Source organism: Syngnathus floridae, chromosome 14 (genome assembly GCF_059516105.1).
Source record: "Syngnathus floridae isolate MCC-2025c chromosome 14, RoL_Sflo_1.0, whole genome shotgun sequence".
Classification (NCBI taxonomy): Eukaryota; Metazoa; Chordata; class Actinopteri; order Syngnathiformes; family Syngnathidae; genus Syngnathus; species Syngnathus floridae.
The window spans coordinates 12018218-12038958 of NC_142426.1; the positions used below are offsets into that span (position 1 = coordinate 12018218).

A 20741-nucleotide genomic window follows, 5' to 3' on the forward strand; every position below is an offset into this window, starting at 1 on the left:
AGTCTGCACTGCCAATAAGGTCATGGGTGCGGCCAAACGGTTTCGCCAATCCGCCATCTTTATTATTCGGAGAGACGTATGCAGTCCAAACAACTCAAGGATGCCGAATTGGAGAAATCAAATGTCACGACCCGTCCCCGGTTGCTGTATTGTGTCTTTCTGTTACCATGGTTTCTGTTGGCGTTGCCCCACCCCTCCTGTGTTACCTCAATCAATGTAACCACAGTCACCTGCCTCTTGTTACCTGTCCTGTATTTAAGTCCTGTCTGCCCCTCACTCCACTTCCTGTCGGATCATTGATGTCTTCACATTCGATGTCTTTCTGTCTCACGTCTTTGTTGGTCAGTTCCGTTTCTGTTCCCCAATCTGTCGGTGAGTCCTGTTGTCGGTTTTGTTAGGAAGTTCTGTTAGTTTGCCGGTTCTGTTGGTTGGTCCCCTCGTCCTCCCTTCCCACTACCTTTTCCCCCAATAAACCCTGGTCCGAGCTGAATTTGGTAGACCTGCTCCACTCATTTCCTGACAGATGTTGTATATATTTACTCTTGCTCTTACTCTTCAAAAATGACTTGCTTGATAACATTTCTTTATTTTTTTTGTCTTTTTGATGCTTTGCAAACTAACTAAAATACATGGAGGCTCGAGGAGTCTTGAAGCATTCAGACTTGATGCACTCCCGCCGCTTTGGCGCACCTGTTGGAGAAAGTAAAAGAGTTTCAGATTCAAGACTAAACTTCTGATTCTTCTTTCTGGAGATTTGGTTGGAATTCTCTTGAGATTTTGGACTTTTAATTTGAAAGTCATTGTTTTGTTGCACTAAAATGCTTCATCTGAGTAACATGCGTGGCAAGTGTTAGTTTTTAGTGAAGAATTTGCAAAAATATTAAATGACATTACAGTGAATTTTTACAAAACATTCATTGTGTTGTATTCACATTTATTATGAGAACCAGATATAAAAGAAGAATACTGACTGCAGTATTGCTGCTTCTTGGAGCTAATCATTTAGTTGAGCGTGAGGGGTGCGCCCATGCCGGGATGGTCGGGAAACCCGTGATGAGGTGACTCAATGATTGCATGTTGGTTCCTTACGTCAGGTGAGCCTGAAAAACAATGAATTAAAAACAAAATCATCAAATGAACGCCAGCCACATTAACAAACAATACTGTTGATTGTTTTTTTTAAATACTGTGACAGCTAACCGCAAGAACAAATTAATTACCGAGTGGGACAAACGCCGCCATCTCAATGGCTGCGCCTGAAAACGAATGAATTCATATCATCAAATGAACAGCAGCCACATTGTTAAACAATACTGTTGATTTTGAGAGATACTCACTGATTGTGAAGAGCAGGAAAATGCTTAAAGTCAAAATCACCAACTTCATTGTGCCGCCGTTCAACACAAGTTACCTGTGACGGAGAACACTTGCTTTACAACAGCACAAATACTTGTAAAAATAGCCAAAAACGAGCTGGCGCATCTACCTACCTTATTTACTTGGAGGTTTCACTTTGTGCAATTCAAAGATTTCAGTATGCTGTCGCTTATTTTATTTATAGCAGCTTTTATTGACTTATGTTTAAACATTATCATCTAATTTGTCACATGAGAGATGCGCCCCACCCCTTGTCCTCACACATTCTGGTCAAATATGTATTTGTCATCCATCCAGATAATTATTTCTACATAATTAGAATTCTTAATTCAAAAGCAAACTTGAAATGATACCGCATCGTGTGTTCTTGCCAGATCTTTATTCTAGTCTGCCAACTGCCTCACGCATCCCAATGTGGTAGCCCGGCCGAGGTGGTCATGGACATTCTCTCGCGACCCCATAAACCGGGGGTGGCCAAAGAGTCCAAAGTACCGTGTTTTCCGCACTATAAGGCGCACGTAAAAAATGACAATTTACTCCAAAAAACACAGTGCGCCTTATAATGCAGAGCGCCTTCTATATGAATATGTCACCCGTTATAAAGAACATTTGGATTACACATGCATCAGATTCAAGCCACACTTATGAAAAATAAAACGGAGGAAAGTACGTCTACATGACTGGTCTCAGTTTGTGCCAATATGGATGTGTTATAAGAGACTTATTTTTTTTAATAGCCGCTCTTATTGACTTATGTTTAAATATTCATTGTCCGCTGTCCAATTTTCTAAAATGCCACTTGAAAGAGGCACACACCCTTTGTCCTCAAGCGTCTTATCAAATATGTGTTTTTTTTTTTGCCAAAATATAAATTCATTATTCGTGAAAAAGACAACTTCAAAGAACTTTTTAGTCAGGGATGGGCAAGAAATGTTTGAGGTTCCCACAGTTTGTCATGAGTGCTGCTGGGGCGTGGGCCGTAGCACTACATACTTCCTAAAAAGATGAAAAAATATTTGAAAAGGTAGTGTGCACAAGTCTTTTTTTAATTAAAATAATCTCTCATGTGGCAAAGTCGACGATAATGTTTAAACATGATAAGTCAATAGAAGCTGCTATAAATAAAATGACCGACAACACATTGATGTCTTTGACATAACAAATGTAAATACAACACAATGAATACTTTTTGTAAAAATTCACTGTAATGTCATTCAATGTTTTTGCAAATACTACGCTAAAAACTCACACTTGCCACGCATGTTACAATTATGAAGCATTTCCATGCAATAAAACAATGACTTTCAAATTAAAAGTCCAAAATCTCAAGAGAATTCCAACCAAATCTCCAGAAAGAAGAATCAGAAGTTGAGTCTTGAATCTAAAACTCTTTTACTTTCTCCGACAGGTGCGTCAAAGCGGCGGGAGTGCATCAAGTCTGAATGCTTCAAGACTCCTGGTGCCTCCATGTTCTTTAGTTAATTTGCAAAGCATCAAAAAGACAAAAAATAAAGAAATGTTATAAAGCAAGTCATTTTTGTTGGCGGTGGTGGTGTGAAACAAGAATGAATGTGTGAAGACCTGTCATCCACTCAATATCACAACGAGGGATTTCAATTTTGAACTGCAATAGCGGCGTCACTTTGGGTTTTAAGATTGAGATTTTCGAAAGTGGGACCTTTTTTTTTTCTGACTCATTAGTAGATGTGCTGACATGTTAAACTGTCGCAGTGTAAACCACTGACAAGAAGGATTTTTTTGCCTAAATTATCAGCCGCTGGTATCAACTACCTTCATGAGTACCCAGGAATTTAAAAAAAAATTGCGTGGTTTCGTCAGGGTCGTAAGGCCCTTTTTAAAAAAAAAAATTAAAAAAAAATGCCGCACCGACGGTTGTATTTCTTTTGTCTTTTTTACTATAAAACAAAAAATTTTTAGTGTACATGTTTTTGCTTACGTAAATACCGTATTGGGCCGAATATAAGACGACCCCCTTTTTCAAGACTCAAGTTTGAAAAAAGACTTTTTGAACACCAATTTTAATTCTTATACAGAAAATAATTACAGTACATCTGAAACAAATGATTATAACAATATATTCGAGAGAAAAGTGTCACTGTCCACTGTCACTGCACACCCTCCTGTCGAACTCTTGAAAGCGGCCGCACTGAGGACCACGGAAAGCTTCTCTCTGATTGTGAGCATTTTTTAGGCGATCTTTTTGAGCTCTCGTTCTCCGTACATTACACTCTATGACACCATGTTTCACCGCCGCTTTGCAATTGTATATCAGCATTATCTTGAAGTTTGCATCATAACGCATCAGCTGCCGGTTAACCTGGTCGATCTTCGACCCACTTTTCCCCAGATTGTTGCTACATTTCTCCATTTTCTGTTATCTAGAACCCCGCCGAAGTGAACTTGTCAACTCGGAGTGCTTCGCTAACATTGCTTGGTGGACTTTGGAGCTGCAACTGTTGCTTTCTCCATCCTTGCTGTCTGGACGACCGACGTAAACGCGCGTCATTGAAAATAAGGTACATTTGTTTATATTTGTCCTTGGGTGAATGAGCCATTTATTTTAGGCTTCTACGTACACAAGCATCGATCTAGTCAGCGAAGTTGACCGACATTTGTGTATATTGCTGTTGAGTGATTGGTAACATTGATTGGGCCTTTAGATTAGGTTATTGTGTATGTATGTGGATTATTGTGTGTGTATGTGGACGATTTATGTTCGCTTTGATATATTTTAACAGATGATTTGTACAAGCAAAATAATTTAAGAGAACAATTTATTATTTTCTAATATTTGTAATTAAATTTTCAGTTTTTTGTAGATAAATTGGTGTGTTTATGGCCTTCTTGGATATTATGTTATAATTTTGATCATTCTAAAGTTCAGTTGGTATAAAAAGTAGCAGCAACATATAGAATTGAAAGTGGATTATGACAAAGGCACTCCTGGTTTTTGAAAATATGACATACACTTGGCATCAAATCAAGATAATTAGCCTCTAATGATGTGTGTAGTTTGTTCTTGGTGAAGTCATTTTTATTTGACAGTTGATGATTGGCTGTATTAGCCTAGCCTTGACGTACTCCCACTAAAACTACTACATTACGAATATTAGGAATACTATTTTTTTTTTTTTTTTACAACTTTTGTTGGAATTTACCTATTTTTCTTGGAATATTATTACTCATTTCTTATATTAAAATCCCCCCTCACAAGGTGCCACCAAATACACTTATTTTCCTTTATAATTATCATAGTACTTTTCTGCTCCTTTTACTTCAATTTATTTAAATATTATTAATTTCCCTTTTGTAAACACCCCCCCAAAAAAAACCTTTGACTGTCATTTTGGAAATGAAAAGGTAATGATTTCAAGCCTATAAAAAAAAAGGAAAAGAAACAGCAGACAAGTGCTTTTAACATAACCACTTTTGGTTTTAATGAGTACAATCCAAAACATTTGTACAACATTTTCAACTTTAAAAAACGGATGACATTTTTTGTATGTTTGTCTACTACTATTTGTCTGACACTAACTGCTATATGGAAACGAACAAAATGAACATATGTTGGGGAAAAGGCTGTTTTGATCCATGATTTGTGATGAAATTAAAGAGCGCCACTTGTCCCGCTTCCACAACAAGCACACCTTAAGCAAGGAGAAGCAGCATTCAGTTATTATGCTCCTCACCTGTGGAACAGGCTTCCCATAGATCTGAGGTCTGCTCAAACTGTTAGCTCCTTTAAATCAGGGCTAAAAACGTTACTGTTTACTGCAGCGTATTCTTAAATTAAAATCCTCTCCTTTTAACTTTATTTATATATGTATATACCGTAATTTTCAGACTATAAGTCGCAGTTTTTTCATAGTTTATTTTGTTAAATAAAGAGCCGTTTACCAAACCCACGTCTTTCCTTGTACTTTGTTAATGCTACAATATATGTAGTTATATACTAGATCTGTGGAATAACGACGAGGCTGACGTCAGGGCGCACACGCGGTGTTGTTGACAAAGGACGAGGAATTTGATCGATGGATTTAATGATTTAGAGTACACAGATGGTTTGATAATATTATTGCTTATATAATAGTTATTTGATATCTAATTTATATATCGTTATATGGGCCTGTGGAATATTTTGAAGTGCAAGCGCCGTCAGCGGCGCACACCCATTGTTGACAAAGGACGATCGATGGACTTAATTGGAGTGACACAGATGGTTTCATAAACGTGTTATTTACGTCAGGCCCGTTCTCAGCTCTTTGTTTGTGTTTGTCACGTTAGCATACCTATCGATTAGCCTGTTGTTGCTCGTTCATGTCTGTTCTTGGTGTTGGATTTTGTCGAATAAATTTCCCCCCAAAATGCGTCTTATGCTCCGGAGCGACTTATATGTTTTTTTTTCACGTTATTGTGCATTTTATGGCTAATGTGACCTATATTCCGGAGCGACTTTTAGTCAGAAAATTACGGTGTATATATATTTATATATTTTTCTTTTTCTTGATTTTGTATGCATTATATTGTATTTTTTTTCCCCTTTTTTTATGCTCTATGTTCTTTTTTTTTAATCCTTCTTATGTAAAGCACATTGAGTTGCCTTGTGTGTGAAATGCGCTATATAAATAAATCTGCCTTGCCTTAAGAAAAACATGGATAACAATACTGATAAACAACGGGTTCCGGAGCCATGGAGAATATTCAGGACCCGGCGCGGTGGAGAAGTGGCGTTAACTAGCCTTCAAGTAAAACGGGATATCCTAGTGCAGTGCAGTTGCCTCACCTGTATTCTTGTTTATCTGTGCATGTGCGCGTGTATATATCAGGGATGAGAATGGCAAATGTGAAAAAACTCAAAAGTAAAAGTAGCCGGAGGTCTGGGGGACCGACTGGTGTGTGTGTGTGTGTGTGTGTGTATATATGTATATATATGCACACACGTGTGTGTGTATATGTATATATATCATTGAAGATTTATTCTTTAACAATATCATGACAATAGCGTAACATTAGCTTACATGTAACATCATGTTACTTTCTAAACCCACATGCTTGTAAAAGTAAAAACGTACCTTTGTGTTTTTTTTGTTTTGATATGCTGCTTAATGTTCCTAGCGCCGCGACCTTCATAGCTGATCATATCTTGACAGAGAATACACAAAACCTTCCGCGAAACATCTACTTTGCGGATATGTTCCGTCAGGCACGTGGTTACGGACTGTGTTCCGACTTGTACGATGACGCTGCTCTCAAACCATGCCCATCTGGAGCGGTTCTTAATCCCGTTTGGCTTGTCTAGTTCCCCGCCACAAACCTCATGCTGGCGAAAACTTTTGCTGAGTAGGCCCTAGATCTATCTAAGTAAATAACTCGTTTACAAGTGATGAAAACCCAATCACAAATTCACATTGTGGCGGTGTAAAAACAGTAGTTCTCCACGTAAATTAAATTAACAAGTGGAAATGATGTGACGAAAGTAGCGCCAAAATGCTGCCGAAAATAAGGCGGATGTTGTCGCATCGCTGCTGCCAGTGACTTAGGTTTACAAAGGCAAGACGATTGCCGAACTCACAGCTTTACTAATTTTGCTTTGAGATGTGCCAAAAGATGCCGGGCGAATGCTCGCGAGTCGCCGAGGCTAACGTTGCCCGGCCAGCTGGCCGGCCGCTAAACGCCCCCATATATAGTATATACTATATATATACATATATATGTATACATATATGTAAATCTCAACGGATTTACACGATTGACGAAAATGATACTTTCGACGGAAAAAAACACGGAAATGCGCAGATCCGCGGAAAATTCTCATCCCTGATATATGTGTAGTCACATCGGTTGTGGCTGACCCCCTACATGATGGAGCAGGATGTCTTGCCAGGCTGTGCGCCGCCGTCCATTTTCTCTGCCTCCAAGATCATCCGGCGGAAAACCTCCACGGCCGTCTGCACACACAGCCGCACATGTCTCTCACATACAATACTTCCAAGCGTGAGATAAAACATCTTTGGGAATATTTGTTGTTCATCATCCCCAAGCTCCTACAACAACTGGCGAGGTCTCCAAAAATGAGCCACATCACCACCGGGTACCTGGTTATCTTTGGCCGAGGATTCCATGAAGGCAGCGTTCCAAGAGTCCGCTAATGCTTTCCCCTCTTCGCAGCTGATTACTCTAGAACATAAAAATCAGGGCCACAATATTAGGTCCACCTGTTTCCATTCCCGGCGAATCATTTGATGACGTACCTCTCCATGTGCAGATCGTTTTTGTTTCCAACGAGCATGATGGGAACTCTGTGGCACGGGGGAAGTAAAGTGACATGTTTTGATACCGTTTTGGGCTCCGGAACAAGCCGATGACGTGGTACTCACTGAACTTTCCCCACCATGTCCAGCAGTTTTTCATGAATCACTTGGACCACTTCAAAGCTGCAAGAAAAAAATAGGTCATTTTGCCGCTATGTTCTCCACTGTTAACGAAAGTAAAAGCACACCTTTTATTGGATGTCACGGAATAGACTAGGATGTAGCCATTTATATCTATGGAGTACGTCTGAGGGAAGATGGAATATTCATCCTGAATAGATAGAAGAGATAGAACACAATACTACAATAAAAGACTGGTGCATGTGAGTTTGTACATCGCACAGCCAATCAATATATGAATTACAAGGATTACTGTCTATGACAAAAATAGCAAAAATATTATCAAGTCCGGCTGTGTATATTTATTATTCTCAGCATTCTGATGCATGTATGGAAAGAGTACTACCTGTCCTGCCGTGTCCACCAGCTGGAGATGATATTCTTGTCCATTTATCGTGATCATCTTAGTAAACGCTGCAAGCAGGAGAAGAAAAAGGAAAACGTATGAGACGGTGGAACATCTTTACTTCCGCTTTGGAGTGGATCCATCACGAGTGGTGGGTTCACCGGGTGCAGGGACGGGTCGATATTGTGCCTGTGGAGAACGCTGACACTTGGCTTTTACAGTAACTGCTCCCTAGTTATTTATAGAGGCATACCACGTGCTTGCCAGGATTGGTAAAAAATGATGAGGCCTTCAGGAAAACTTTGGGCTGTGGAATCAATGGAGTCTTTGAAGCATATGCTGGACTGTTGGAGATTTGACAGACATTGCTGACGATATCGTCCTATTATGGAAAATGCACTCTGAATGGCTGGAATGCAAATAGACTACTTGTTCATTCATCAAGTGCAAATAACCACGTCGAGCTTTAGTTATCTCATTTAGCTAGGTGAAGAGCCACCATTTTCAAGTGACTGCAGTATTAGGCGAATTTGTGTGTAGTGATGTGTCCGCTGATTTCACCACGTCCGCTGATCCTTTTAAATTGATCAATTCCATGCCAGCTGACATTATTCAAGAGGCACGGTACACCCTGATCTGGTTGCCAGCCTATCGCAGGACAAAAAGGCATTCACACTCGTATTCATCCATATGGACAATAGAGCAGTGATTCTGTGTGGCGGACTAGTCGTACGCACGCTCCCTCTAGTGGTATAACAAAGAATGTGCATCATCTAATAGTGACCTAAAATAGTATGTAACATTAAATATACTTTATTAATAATATTGAATATACTTTTTAGGACTAAAAGGTGGAGAACCCAGAAATGAAAGGGAGAATATTCAAACTGTAATTCAGCGGCTTGTGATGAACTGTTGATTTGACAAAGAAAATGCCTAGCTTTGTGGGAACTTGCATGCACTTTGCATTTTTTTTTTAGTCGATGTGGATAACAACAGTCTTACTCGGCGACGCTATTGGAGTGGGTTCGTGGTGAGACCGCACCACTTCCCCAAAATGGACTAAGTTCAGCCAGAGTCAAATCAGTGTATAAAGCGGTATTTATTTTATTTTATTATTTATTTTACAGTCAAACCTCGGTTTTCGAACGTCCTGGTTCTCGAACAAATTGGAATTCGAACAAAAAATTCGGAGGTCGAACCTCGCGAGATGAGCCGGGAGGACCCGAGAAAACCAGACCGTGCGGCCCGGATGCTGACTGACTCTGTTGTTATTGTATTTTCGTTACTTTGAGGATTGGATTAACCCCTAATCATGCCTCCAAAGAAAGCAAGTGGGAGCAGTAAAGTCCTCCTAAAACACAAAGACGCTCTTAAAGCAATGCAACAGTGAGCGCCCGGCGCGCTGCGGTTGCGCGATCGGACCAAATTAAGAGGTCCACTTAAATTTTGGAAAGGTTTGACTGTATTTTAACTATTCTTGTTAAAATCACACTTACATGTGAACTGGAAATGACAATAACAACACATAGTGTAAGCCAAATTGAGCAAATTGGCTATTTCAGAAGTGTGTGTCAGACTGGTAGCTCTTTGCCTTAATCAGTACCCAGGAAGTAGCTCTCGGTTTAAGAAAGGTTGGTGACCCCTGGTATAAAGCATTTAGTATTTCAGGATCGTTGGAGTATTTCGATGAAGGCGTGTCACCGAGTACTACGACGTCTGGGAACTACTTTAAATTGTGAGAAACAATTGCATTCGTGTTCCCCTATGCAAATTCACAACGAATACATTTCTGATGGTAAATAGGAGCACAAAATTGACATTGTCATTATCCTTATCACATACTTACTGTTTTCTATTGTGGGGTCATAGGAGTCGACAAACTGGCCCTCGACAAACTGAATGGTCAAAGAGGACTTTCCTGCAAAAGAAGAAAACGCATTTAGTTGAATGGTTTAGCATCGTCATAGAATTATTCACACCCTCGGTGAGTGGAATGTATTACCAATTGTAAATGTAACATATTCTTTCAAGCGTTTACCTACTCTTGGCCTACCCCGTTTATTGGCATCACAATTTATGGTTATATAAACACATTAACGCTTAACCCTTAGAACATTTGGTTCTCACTGCTGATGGGTTAATGTAGCATTGTCTATGGCAGGATTATGGAATTAAAAAAGACACTATTAACGGAAGCGTCCAGCATCCATCACGCTCCCCTTAATTTTTCAACTGCGCCAGCTCGCAGTGACATGACCAGTCAGTCATGCGTCGAATCCATCCGCTCGTCGCGCATTAGCGTAAGCCGGAGGGGTGTGTGGTTTTGTCGTTTGACGGCGAAAGGATGCCAAAAATGTTGACCGTTTTGCTTTTAAGGCGGAGGCCTGGTGCCGGGGACGCCTTCACCTGGTGTAGGGAGGGATGCTGTGAGTACCCAGGGCCCGCTACTGCCTAGCACCGGCCGGAGCATGCATCCTTTTCGCGGGGAGGAACAACCCAAGTCTTGTCGTGTAACCGGTTCTCACCTACGGATCGGTATCCGAGGATGGCGAGCTTTCGTGACTTAGGCTGCGGCATGTCTCGCTCTGGTTATCGCATCGAGTCCTCGTGGACGACCGCAACCTCCAACCGGAATGGCACCCGAATCTCGAGGTTTTTTCAAGTCTTACGCGGGAAGCTTTTGGTTTTCAGCAACTGCGTCACTCCCCTTCGTATTGTAATGAATTAGTAATTACTGCTCCGTCCCAATTGGCCAAATCCAGAAAAAAGGCGTGCTCCAAGGGCGATTGTAAGTGTACGATTGGACAACGTGACTGTTCGTCATACAATAAGAATTCGGGTCGGGGTTGTAATTGGTCGACGCGGACATCGTGACGCGGTGACATTTTGCGGGATCAGGAAGCAGGGATGCTTCTGCGCTCACGACGTTGTCATAACATAGTTTTACTTTTTCATTCACGATTCATGTGTATTGTATTGTAGACATTATAATACCCCTTACTGTCATCAATAGTGGTAGAGCCGCAGCGATATATGGCGGTGGGAATTTTCATTTTGTCAATAAAACGCAATTATGGTCATCTTATTTTTAACAACATCAATTAGAGCTTTCAAATTCAAAGTCAATATAAATAATTCGAAATATTGATTTGAATTACAAACTCTTAAGTAAATACATTTACGGTTAGTAAAATTGATATACTTTTAAATTATTTACACTAATATAAGAATAGTCGTAAAGTTGATTTTTTTAAAGAAATATTATCCCTAAAGGGATTTTGTGATTATTTTGTGTGATTACTTTTATTATCACTTGTCATGGTAGTGTACTATCTAAAAAGTAGTACTTCTAATACTCGTTAAATAGATTTGCTTTTTTACACCAACTTTACAAAGAGCATCCCCCCTTAAAATAGTTCACTTGTTGTCATGACAGAAGATAGCCAGTAGATGTCCTCTTTGCATCACACATCTCAAATACAACCCACTCAGCGCCTGTCATTCTTCCAAAAACGATTATACTGTATCCCTCTTACATCTCCATGACAACCCCACATCCTAACTACTGTTTACTTCCATCCTTGTTACTATCTAATAAGAAGTCAAACTCAGCCAAAGCCTCTTCCACACAGGACCACAGGAACCTCAGGCACCATCAATCAGGCGGCCGTTACACACAAACTGATCATTTCAGCTGATAGCATGACGTCCGTTAAACTAAAACACGCGCTTCTTAATATAACCGTGGCTTGGAAAAGCAAGCCGCAGGCATGCGACAACGGTGGAGGAAGTGAGGCCACAATTAGTGGGTTAAGCCCGACGGGCAGATGGTGGAATACCAGGCTAAGGTGGTGAGAGGATGGCATTGCTCTTTTGACGTTTACTTGCAAGACAGACCCAATGTTCCTCATGCTAGTTTTCAATAATTACAAAAGTCATTTTTCTGACCCCCTATAGCACTCAATTACCAAAACGCCTAAAGCCATAGTGTTTTACCTGCACACACGCTTCTCAGCACACGAGGGGAGAAATCAGCATGTCAGCAGCAGGCCATTTGTTCTCTATGACATTGGCTATCAAAAAAAGGGGAGAGTGTATGGAGAAAGCTGGAGGGCACCGACAGTGCATTCCCCACACACACATCCACAAAATGATGAGCAGAAATAGGTCACGCTGGTAATAATGGCCAAGGATTAGCATGTGCTGACACAGGCCCGACAATTAATACCCCTACCCAGAACTAGCAACAGGTGCATGACAAGATTGTTTCACTGTCATAAAAAGGCTTAAAATTAGTCTTGGTGAAATAATACATTAAGCTCTTTGCAACACAGATGGCCAGAAAATGAGGATGATTTTGCATTGAAAACCTTTAACAAGTTTAAATCAGAATGGGCTGATTAAGACAATTAAAGGCCAAACAAACTGATCTAAGACCACCAAACAAAAGTCAGCATGGTCCTGTTGTGGTAAAAAATGAGATCGGACCTTGCTCCAAAAGCAATCGGACTCTCCACTTGCTTAACTAATCCTTTTGCTGTTCTCCATTTTGTTAGGTAACATAAGCAAATTTCCATGTGGACAAAACTAAATTCTTTGGAGGTTCGCAATTCCGCTTGATGATTTTCTATCTTCATTTTCCATTCCATTTTCAGAGATCAGCAAAATAACTATTGCGCTGTAGTAGTGTGATTCCACATTTTAGTAGTTCCAATTGGAATCATTTTTGAGAACGCCAATAACCCCCCTAAAATGTATCCCCCCTCAAAAGTGGAAGACGGTCTTGCGTAATCCTGTAGTCATGCTTTTCTGGTGGACAGGAGTTGGAGGCTTGTCACACTCCGTTAGTATGCCAACCAGCATGCCAGCCGAAGCAAATGGGCCACATCCTCCAGCTGGACCGGGGCCACCGACGGGCACCTGGACCCACGCTTGTGAAAACAGAATTGCATATTTAACTCAGAGGAAGGCGCTCACGTCTCAGCATGTGCACGGTGCTCTTCTGGTAAAAGAATCGCGACTGCTGTTTTCCTTGAACACACACAATTATTATTTTTCAAATAAAGCTCTATTTTTTTTTTTAGGTTGTTTGGATTTGAACAGTTGGCTAGTGTCCAGACTCACGCAGGCCTGAAAAGGCTCTCTCACAAGGTACGACTGTGGGAGGTCCAGTTTTTACCATATCGACGTGTTGAGAAACATTTATGGCAGTGAAACGCTCTGGCAAGTGCCATCATTTTCCAGAACGGAGCATTGTCACATCCCATTGTACGAAGCGGCCGCGCCAGAACAATAATCCGCCGTGAAACCGGAACGGATGGAAATGAGACAGTTGAAATATAGCTTGGTCCAGCACATCTGAACTAAACCCAAGGCCTCGTTCCAACCACTGTCAACGTACAGGCTCAGCACATCTAATGCGGAGCCTCAGCTGCCGTTTTCAAAGCAGGAATCCTCCCAGTACCATCCCGCTGCTTCAGAGCTCATTAGTAAATCTCGGCCAGCTAACCCCCGCTGCCCGGCTATGTAGCAGAGTCACTAAATTGGTGATAATTTACTGGAATGTACTCAACGTTTTCGAACCAGGCAATGGTAGTGCTTAGTGGAGAAACAAAGTTGTTCACGAAATCTTCAGCATTTATTTTCTGACACTTTTAATGAGAGTCTTCACTGAACTGAACTTGCTAACTTTTATAAACAAAGACAATTTATGACAAATTAAATTAGCACTGGCAAAATCAAATGGAAGGGCGGCTCGGCGGCGCACTGGGTAGCACGTCCGCCTCACAGTTAGGAGGGTGCCGGTTCGATTCCACCTCTGACCCTCCCTGTGTGGAGTTTGCATGTTCTTCCCGTGCCTGCGTGGGTTTTCTCTGGGCACTCCGGTTTTCTCCCACATCCCAAAAACATGCTTGGTAGGCCAATTGAGCTCTCCAAATTGTGCCTAGGTGTGAGTGCGAATGGTTGTTTGTCTCTGTGTGCCCTGCGATTGGCTGGCAACCGGTTCAGGGTGTCCCCCGCCTACTGTCCAATGACTTCTGGGATAGGCTCCAGCACGCCCGTGACCCCCGTGGGGACAAGCGGTATAGAAAATGGATGGATGGATGGATGGATGGATGGATGGATGGATGGATGGATGGATGGATGGATGGATGGATGGATGGAAAATCAAATGGACTGAACTGAACTTGCTCACATTTGTAAACAAAGACAATTTACAACCAATTAAATTAGCATTAGTGAAATCAAATGCAGAATAAACTGCTATGCTAACAGTACAGTAGGGCTGTGGGACTCATTTAGGTTCCTCAACGGTGCTTCATCACCCGCCTGTTGCCATCCAAGCCACATTGTCTTCCTTTCTGCTGCCTCAGCAAACTTTGATTCAACCACTTTGGAGCCCAGTTAGCTTCCCCGCGCATGTTACAGATGTTATCTCGATGCGCTGGAGTTAACCTGGATCCCGTGCTCCCCTGGGTGTCGTTATCGTCCATTCATCACGTCGGCCCACTTTGTTTGGCCATTTGTATCTGGCCACATATCTAACTACAGATAGCTAGCCAGACCGAAGCGAGATTAGTGGATAACAAAATAGGCTGCAGGAGTTTCACTTATCTGATAAGGAGGCAAAACAATATTCCAAGAACATGGAGGATGCTTATCTCATTTGTTTCGGCTCTCTTGTCCCTAACTGGCTTCAAAGTTAGTCAAATACAGCGTAATATTGCCTCGTTTTTTTTTTTTCAAGACCAAACACTGTTTATGTTTGAAGATTTAACAAACCATACTGGTTTTTAATGAACATCTAAAATGAAAATTTTAGCAATTAAATTTAGACTTTAATCAACCAATTTCACATTTTAAGACGGTGGAAATCCCGTACCATACTGATTTTGGACGGTCGGAAAAAGTTGCCTATTTGGAAACCCAGTCAAGTCGAACCTGAACCTTTTCCCATCAAGGCAACAGTGCATCAATCTCGGTTAGTTAGCATGACGGGCTGCTTTACATCACCTGCAGGTTTTGTCCTCAAATTTGCCAACATCCAGATTCTTGGCTTCCGCGACGCTCCATTAGCGCAGGAGATGTCTCCGCCGGTGTCAATAGTCACACATGCGCCAGCTGAATAATTGATGATGATCAGCTCGGGCACTTCTACCTACTATCTCTGTTTAATTGCCCTGATACTCACAGAGGCTTGTGGCATGCAAATGCATCATCTTTCCACCCCTAACCTGTCTCGTGTTCCAACCTACAGGGCTTGCTTGCTCGTCAGTGTGGCCCTCAGGGAGTCATGTAAAGACACTAAAAGCTGAAGTGTTGGCAGGAGCCTCTCAGACTTCAACAGGCCTCAAGGCAGATTTTATGGCAGCGAGGCTTCAACGGTAGGCACGTGTGGACTTGGAACTGACATTCAATCCATGAACATCAGCACCTAAGAAGTAACTTGGTGAGTCCTGATTTTGAGTTCCTCCTTTGTGCTACTAATCCATTGTGATTCAATCGACGTATTCTTCAGCATCAAATGTGTCATCATGGTAGGATGCGCTCATCTATTTATATGAAAGATGACACCTCAGCTGTGTGCCGACGCACCCCTGCGGTGGCAACATGAGGCTCGCATCACACGCAATCAAATATGCAGAAAAGGCTTTGCCAGCCCAAAGGGGGTGGCACGGGAAGTCGGACTAGCAGGCGCACTCAATCAACGCCGGAAAAGATGTCGCAATGACACAAGTCGACTCGTTGCCATAACGCGAGCACGGGCTTCATTACTCTTCATTAAAAACACATCTTTTATCCCAGACATGTTTTTTTCCTCACACCCCGGAGGAACAGATGTGCGGAAACAGCTTGACATTTAAATGACAGGAAAATGGGATCTACCATTTCTCGCGCATTTGCGAGACACCTTTTTATTATGACGTGTCATTAGCGGCTAAATGAGAACCAGCACAGTTGCGTAGCCTCAAGGGTGACAAAAATGGTCTTCTGTGAAGGCTTATCTGGTTATGTGGCACTAGAATGACTCCGCATGGCCTCACCTATTGGAGACTCACTAGACTAGACAATCAATCCAATATAAAAGAGATCCGATACTAAAATTCTGTCTCGACATAGATACCTCGGTTTTGATTGGCAATGTCGGAGAGACATTTACAGAATATCTATGAGTGTGTTCACACCTAATATTTTGATACACGAGGATGTCAAAACATTACATATAGTATAGATAGCAACAAACATTTTAAGGCATAAGGTCAGTTTGTAGTCGCCGACACGGCATTATAAAAAAGACCGATCGATTATTTTAAAATGCCCAACTGTAACTCCGACCGTCTCTAATGTACAATTCAGCAAAGTCAATATTCCAGCTGTCACTCATAAGTGCTGATGTAGCCGCGGGTCGATCCGGCAAGTACCCGGGAGTTGGAAATGGCTGCTAACTGTCATCCAAGTTCTTTTGATTAGCGCACGCTAGCAGAAACGATGTCAAGTGCAGCCCCCGTTCTGTGACGTTGGCCAGAAAATGGGATCAAGACATGTCGAGCAAATTGAAAAGTTCTATAATGTGATGGGTGACTTATCCTGATGGAAGAATCATCTTTGTCAAGTCTTGCCAAAGAATATAATTATGAATAATGGTCTGAAAGTTTGGGGGCAAAACACCTATGCATGCCAAAAATGACAAATGGGAGAGAAGTTAAGACACGTTTAGCGAATCAATTTTTCCCCAATAATGTGTGAAAATTGCGAGCATGAGACTTGCCCTCAACGCCCTGCGGTCAACCTTTCTAGGAAGCTTAGCGGAATGTTCCGTGTCCTTTTGCGCTTGAGCTTAAAAACAGCATGCAGGAGGCTCCACTAATGCCTCTGAGAAGTGTGACTTTTGCCGCTGCCTCCTTGGTGTCAGGTTTAAGAGAACATCCGAGAGGGCGGACATAAGAGATTACGTCCGGTCGCAGGTTGTGACTTAAATCAAAAGGTCTGTTTTCCAGGGACGGGGTGACAAGTTCAACACAAGTATGTAAATTGTCATGTGGCGTGTGTGCCCCCTGTGTCTGAGCATGAGGTCATGGCATTGACACAGAACCCCCCCCACCACCACCCCGACTGTGGGTGGGGAGCACGGTTCTATCTGTGGACCTGACAAATGACAGGGCCAGCTGGGGAATGAAATCCTGTAAGACCAGCACCGTGTCTGTGACGGGCAGACCACGCGCAAGCCCCCCGCAGTGCCCAGTTAACTCAGGAAGGATTCGGTGATAGCACCACCGCTGTGGCCCAAGCAACGACTCATGCAGACGTCTCGTGGCTATGGGCGGGAAACAGTCTCACGGCTTCTCCAACAAGGAGCTAAGCGAGGTGAGTGTGAGCCAAGGAGGCCGGAGGAGCACCAGTAGCGACCAGAGCAGCCTTTCCTCGGCCGCCGAGAGAATCCGCAGACACGCTACGGTGCATTTTGGCTACAGCACCCTGAGCCTGGCTATGCGCGGGCTCGACGACGCCCCGGCCGAGTTGTGGGAGCTGCGTGAGCTGCAGAAGCTCAACCTGTCCATGAACTGCCTGTGCTCGCTGCCACCAGCCTTGAGTGCGATGGACAACCTGGTGGTGCTCAACCTGTGGGGCAACAACCTGAGCAGCCTGCCACCCGAGATCGGCCTGCTGAAGAAGCTGCGTGTGCTCTTCGCCTGCCGCAACCGCCTCAGCGAGGTGCCCGAGGAGCTGGGCTCCTGCACCTGCCTGGAAGTGCTTAGCCTGGCCAACAATCAGATTAGCAGCCTGCCCGGCAGTTTGGCCACCATGCGCAACCTGACCAAGCTTAACCTGAGCCACAACCGCATCGCCCACATCCCTACCTGCGTCTACAGCATGAAGGGCCTGGTCTTCCTCCACCTGGCCTGCAACCGCCTGGAGACCATCGCCGACCAGATCCAGGACCTGGTAAACCTCAAGATCCTCATCGTGGAGGGGAACAGTATCCACACCCTGCCCAAGACACTCTGCTTCCTGGAGTCCTTAGAACTCCTCAATGTAGACTTCAACGAACTGCAGAGCGTGCCAGTGGAGATGTACCTGCTGATCCGGCTCAGGAGGCTGGCCTGCCATCCTCTGGACAAGGGGCTCCATATCATACATAACCCCCTGCTCAAGCCCATCCAGGAGGTTTTGCAAGGAGGACTCAGCTCCCTGTATAACTACCTCAAACCGACGTGAGGCGCCGTCGATGACCGGCACCCGGCCGACGGCGGACACGTAGACGCTCACGCATACCGAATACCCGGCCCACCATGGATTTCATAATCACTATTACATTACAGGGCATTTTTTTAGGCACACAAATAGATTTAAAGTGTCGTTGGCTGTAAATAAACAACTACAAACCGCCAACACGCGCACTATGCCGAACGCGTGTTTGAGCGTAATCCGCAGTCAAGGGTTAAAAGGAGGTGACAAAATTTCACAAGTCCACATTTGGAGGCTGATTAGTGGCGAGTGGTTGGCGCAGAGGTGGATAGCACACATGGTTTGTTGCATTCAGGTCACGGGGATCAGGCAGTGGAAAGAACAGTAGAGCAGAAGGGGAAAACTTATGCAACAAGGAGCTGACAAGAAATACCTCCAGTGTGAGATGCATTACTGAAGGATTTCTAAAGGTCCGTAATGGAATTATCAGTGACACATTTGTGCTGGGAATTTAATTATCAATAAATAGTAAAATGCTCAAATAAAACAGGAGGCTAATCATCACATTGCGAGATTTGAATTAATTTTATTTATTTTTTTACCATTTTGTTTGAAGGATTGAAGCAAAATAAAAAATAAAATTACTCATCTGGTTATTTCATGTCACTATCCAGTGTTTTGTTTTTGTTGCAACAAATGTGTCTATTGAGGTTCTGATTTTATTCACTTGAATGTGTGCTTGTAATATTATTGCTTTATTTATTTCTGTAAATATTTTATCACCATTGTAATAGTTTCGAGAACACGATCAACTGTAAACTTTCCAAGATTCTCTGGTCTTATTTCTCAGTTCAACACCAAGAAAAAAAGTGACCTCTGCTGGAGCTTACTGGTTATTTCATGTGTCAAAGAAGGAGAGTCTTCAAGATCTGAACAAGATTTTAAAACACGTACAGCGCAGCTGCCAGATCACGTCCTGGTCACATGGCCACAAATGTGTCTTTTGGCTAAATGTCACATTAATCAATGTCTCACATTTCTCCACCCTGGGGCTGATTCATTCTGAATTTCCATAACAAAAATAAAATAATAATAAATACCAATGAAAATCCAAAGTCTTATTGGAGCACATAACATGACCATTTTGCCTTTGTAAAACTAAACCGCTTTTTTCTTTTTCCCATGTAGGAAAACATGTTCACCAAAGTGGCTGTAGATGGTTCCTTGCCCATAAATGGAGAAAAACAAAAGCAAAGAAACATCATTATAAGATCATATCCAATAGTCAGCTTCTACTGAAAACAATCACCATCAAAATAAGGATGAGTCAAACATCATTACGACACCATCTTTAGTGGAGATATAAACAGCACTTAGATCATTATGAAGCCATAAAATATGTAAGAGTGACCATTTTGGAAGTAAATAATTAAATTACTCATATTACTACTGCTGTGGCAATTCGGACTATATTAATACGTGATTGTTTCACTTGCTATAGTCCAACAACAACACGTCTCCTTTTCTTCCTGCTTAAATTTAATGTTAGTTTTCTTTGGATCCCTCTCATTGCTGATTTTGTCTATCCTCCCTACCTCATTTCTTTAGTTTGTTATTTCCTCCAATTTTGAGGAGTAATTATGAATATTGCTGTTGTTACAGTCAAGAATCATTTTTGTGTCGTGCTAGGTTTCATTTCCTGTTCTATGGTTATCATCATCTTCAACAAGCCCAAATTTAAAGGTAGCGTAAAAAAAACTGCAATATCATTAGATGTGTTATGACAGCTCATCAGTGCCTCACAGAGCCTTTGACAATCAAGGAGGTTAATTAAAAAGCAAGTCTCTTTCCTGTTCTCAGTATGAAACTGTGCCATTGCTCCGCAAGACACTGAAGAAACCTCACAATAGCACCTATTGACAAACATCACAAGGTTGACACTTAACTACTCCCTCTCATTTATCTCATTATGTCTGTTTAATGGATTTTGCATCGCTGTTGGTGGAGAGAAATATGATAAAGGAGTGTGAATTTGGATGATGTCAATGTCAATATCAGTGGTTCGGCTGCACAGGATGTTGGCCAGTGCGGCGCATAAAGCAGACATTTGTGCTCCAGTTGGTATTTTTGTACATTCCTTGTCATTTCGAGGGCTGTAGGCATGACAATGCACAAAGAGGCGGTGGCCATAACAATTACAAATCATGCTTGCTTAGTGACACATAGTATAAGCACATTTATGCTTTTAAAGTTGATGTTTTCTTCACCGTTATTACTTTAAACCTCAAATAATACAGGCTGTTCTCTATTAATCTGCAGTCACAGGGTGGACCATGTTTTTGTTGCTCTTTTCTATGACGTCATACCCCGTGAGG

The 20741-nt window shown here is 42.3% G+C and overlaps 2 protein-coding genes and 1 long non-coding RNA gene across 9 annotated transcripts; 1 reads left to right on the forward strand and 2 right to left on the reverse strand.

Moving 5' to 3' along the window:
- Positions 1-72: 72 nt before the first annotated feature.
- lrrc30a (leucine rich repeat containing 30a) lies at positions 73-20548 on the forward strand. Of its 6 annotated transcripts, XM_088396067.1 has the most exons (5): positions 73-372; positions 3781-3914; positions 10048-10162; positions 15437-15628; positions 15698-19186. In XM_088396067.1, exon 5 carries the CDS (start codon positions 17497-17499, stop codon positions 18394-18396), a length of 900 nt encoding a protein of 299 aa, XP_088252193.1. In that variant the 5' UTR covers positions 73-372; positions 3781-3914; positions 10048-10162; positions 15437-15628; positions 15698-17496; the 3' UTR covers positions 18397-19186. The 6 variants fall into 6 exon arrangements, 4 of the variants coding, with proteins under 4 accessions (XP_088252193.1, XP_088252192.1, XP_088252191.1 ...); XM_088396066.1 differs by lacking the exon at positions 10048-10162 and having other exon boundaries at positions 85-372; positions 15721-19186; XM_088396065.1 differs by lacking the exon at positions 10048-10162 and having other exon boundaries at positions 86-372.
- LOC148387829 (uncharacterized) lies at positions 571-1946 on the reverse strand. Its single transcript, XR_015862539.1, has 5 exons — positions 1491-1946; positions 1338-1411; positions 1221-1256; positions 972-1100; positions 571-690 (listed from the first exon to the last, which is right to left on the reverse strand). It is a non-coding gene; the product is annotated as an uncharacterized LOC148387829 (long non-coding RNA).
- rheb (Ras homolog, mTORC1 binding) lies at positions 4808-10906 on the reverse strand. 2 transcript variants are annotated; one of them, XM_088396069.1, is made up of 9 exons: positions 10704-10906; positions 10025-10096; positions 8176-8243; positions 7898-7980; positions 7776-7832; positions 7650-7697; positions 7494-7575; positions 7258-7346; positions 4808-5045 (listed from the first exon to the last, which is right to left on the reverse strand). In XM_088396069.1, the coding sequence occupies exons 1-9, from the start codon at positions 10753-10755 to the stop codon at positions 5006-5008; spliced, it is 591 nt and encodes a 196-aa protein (XP_088252195.1). In that variant the 5' UTR covers positions 10756-10906; the 3' UTR covers positions 4808-5005. The 2 variants fall into 2 exon arrangements, with proteins under 2 accessions (XP_088252195.1, XP_088252197.1); XM_088396071.1 differs by having other exon boundaries at positions 7251-7346.
- Positions 20549-20741: the final 193 nt, after the last annotated feature.

Bases quoted from the DNA above. Each gene is read 5' to 3' on its own strand.
- lrrc30a (XM_088396067.1), top strand. From the start codon at position 17,497: ATGGGCGGGAAACAGTCTCACGGCTTCTCCAACAAGGAGCTAAGCGAG.
- rheb (XM_088396069.1), bottom strand. From the start codon at position 10,755: ATGCCGCAGCCTAAGTCACGAAAGCTCGCCATCCTCGGATACCGATCC. The intron at 7,833-7,897 runs GTGTGCTTTTAC...TTTTTCTTGCAG, and splicing joins TCCGTGACATCCAATAAAAG to CTTTGAAGTGGTCCAAGTGA. The intron at 7,698-7,775 runs GTGAGTACCACG...CCCGTGCCACAG, and splicing joins GACATGGTGGGGAAAGTTCA to AGTTCCCATCATGCTCGTTG.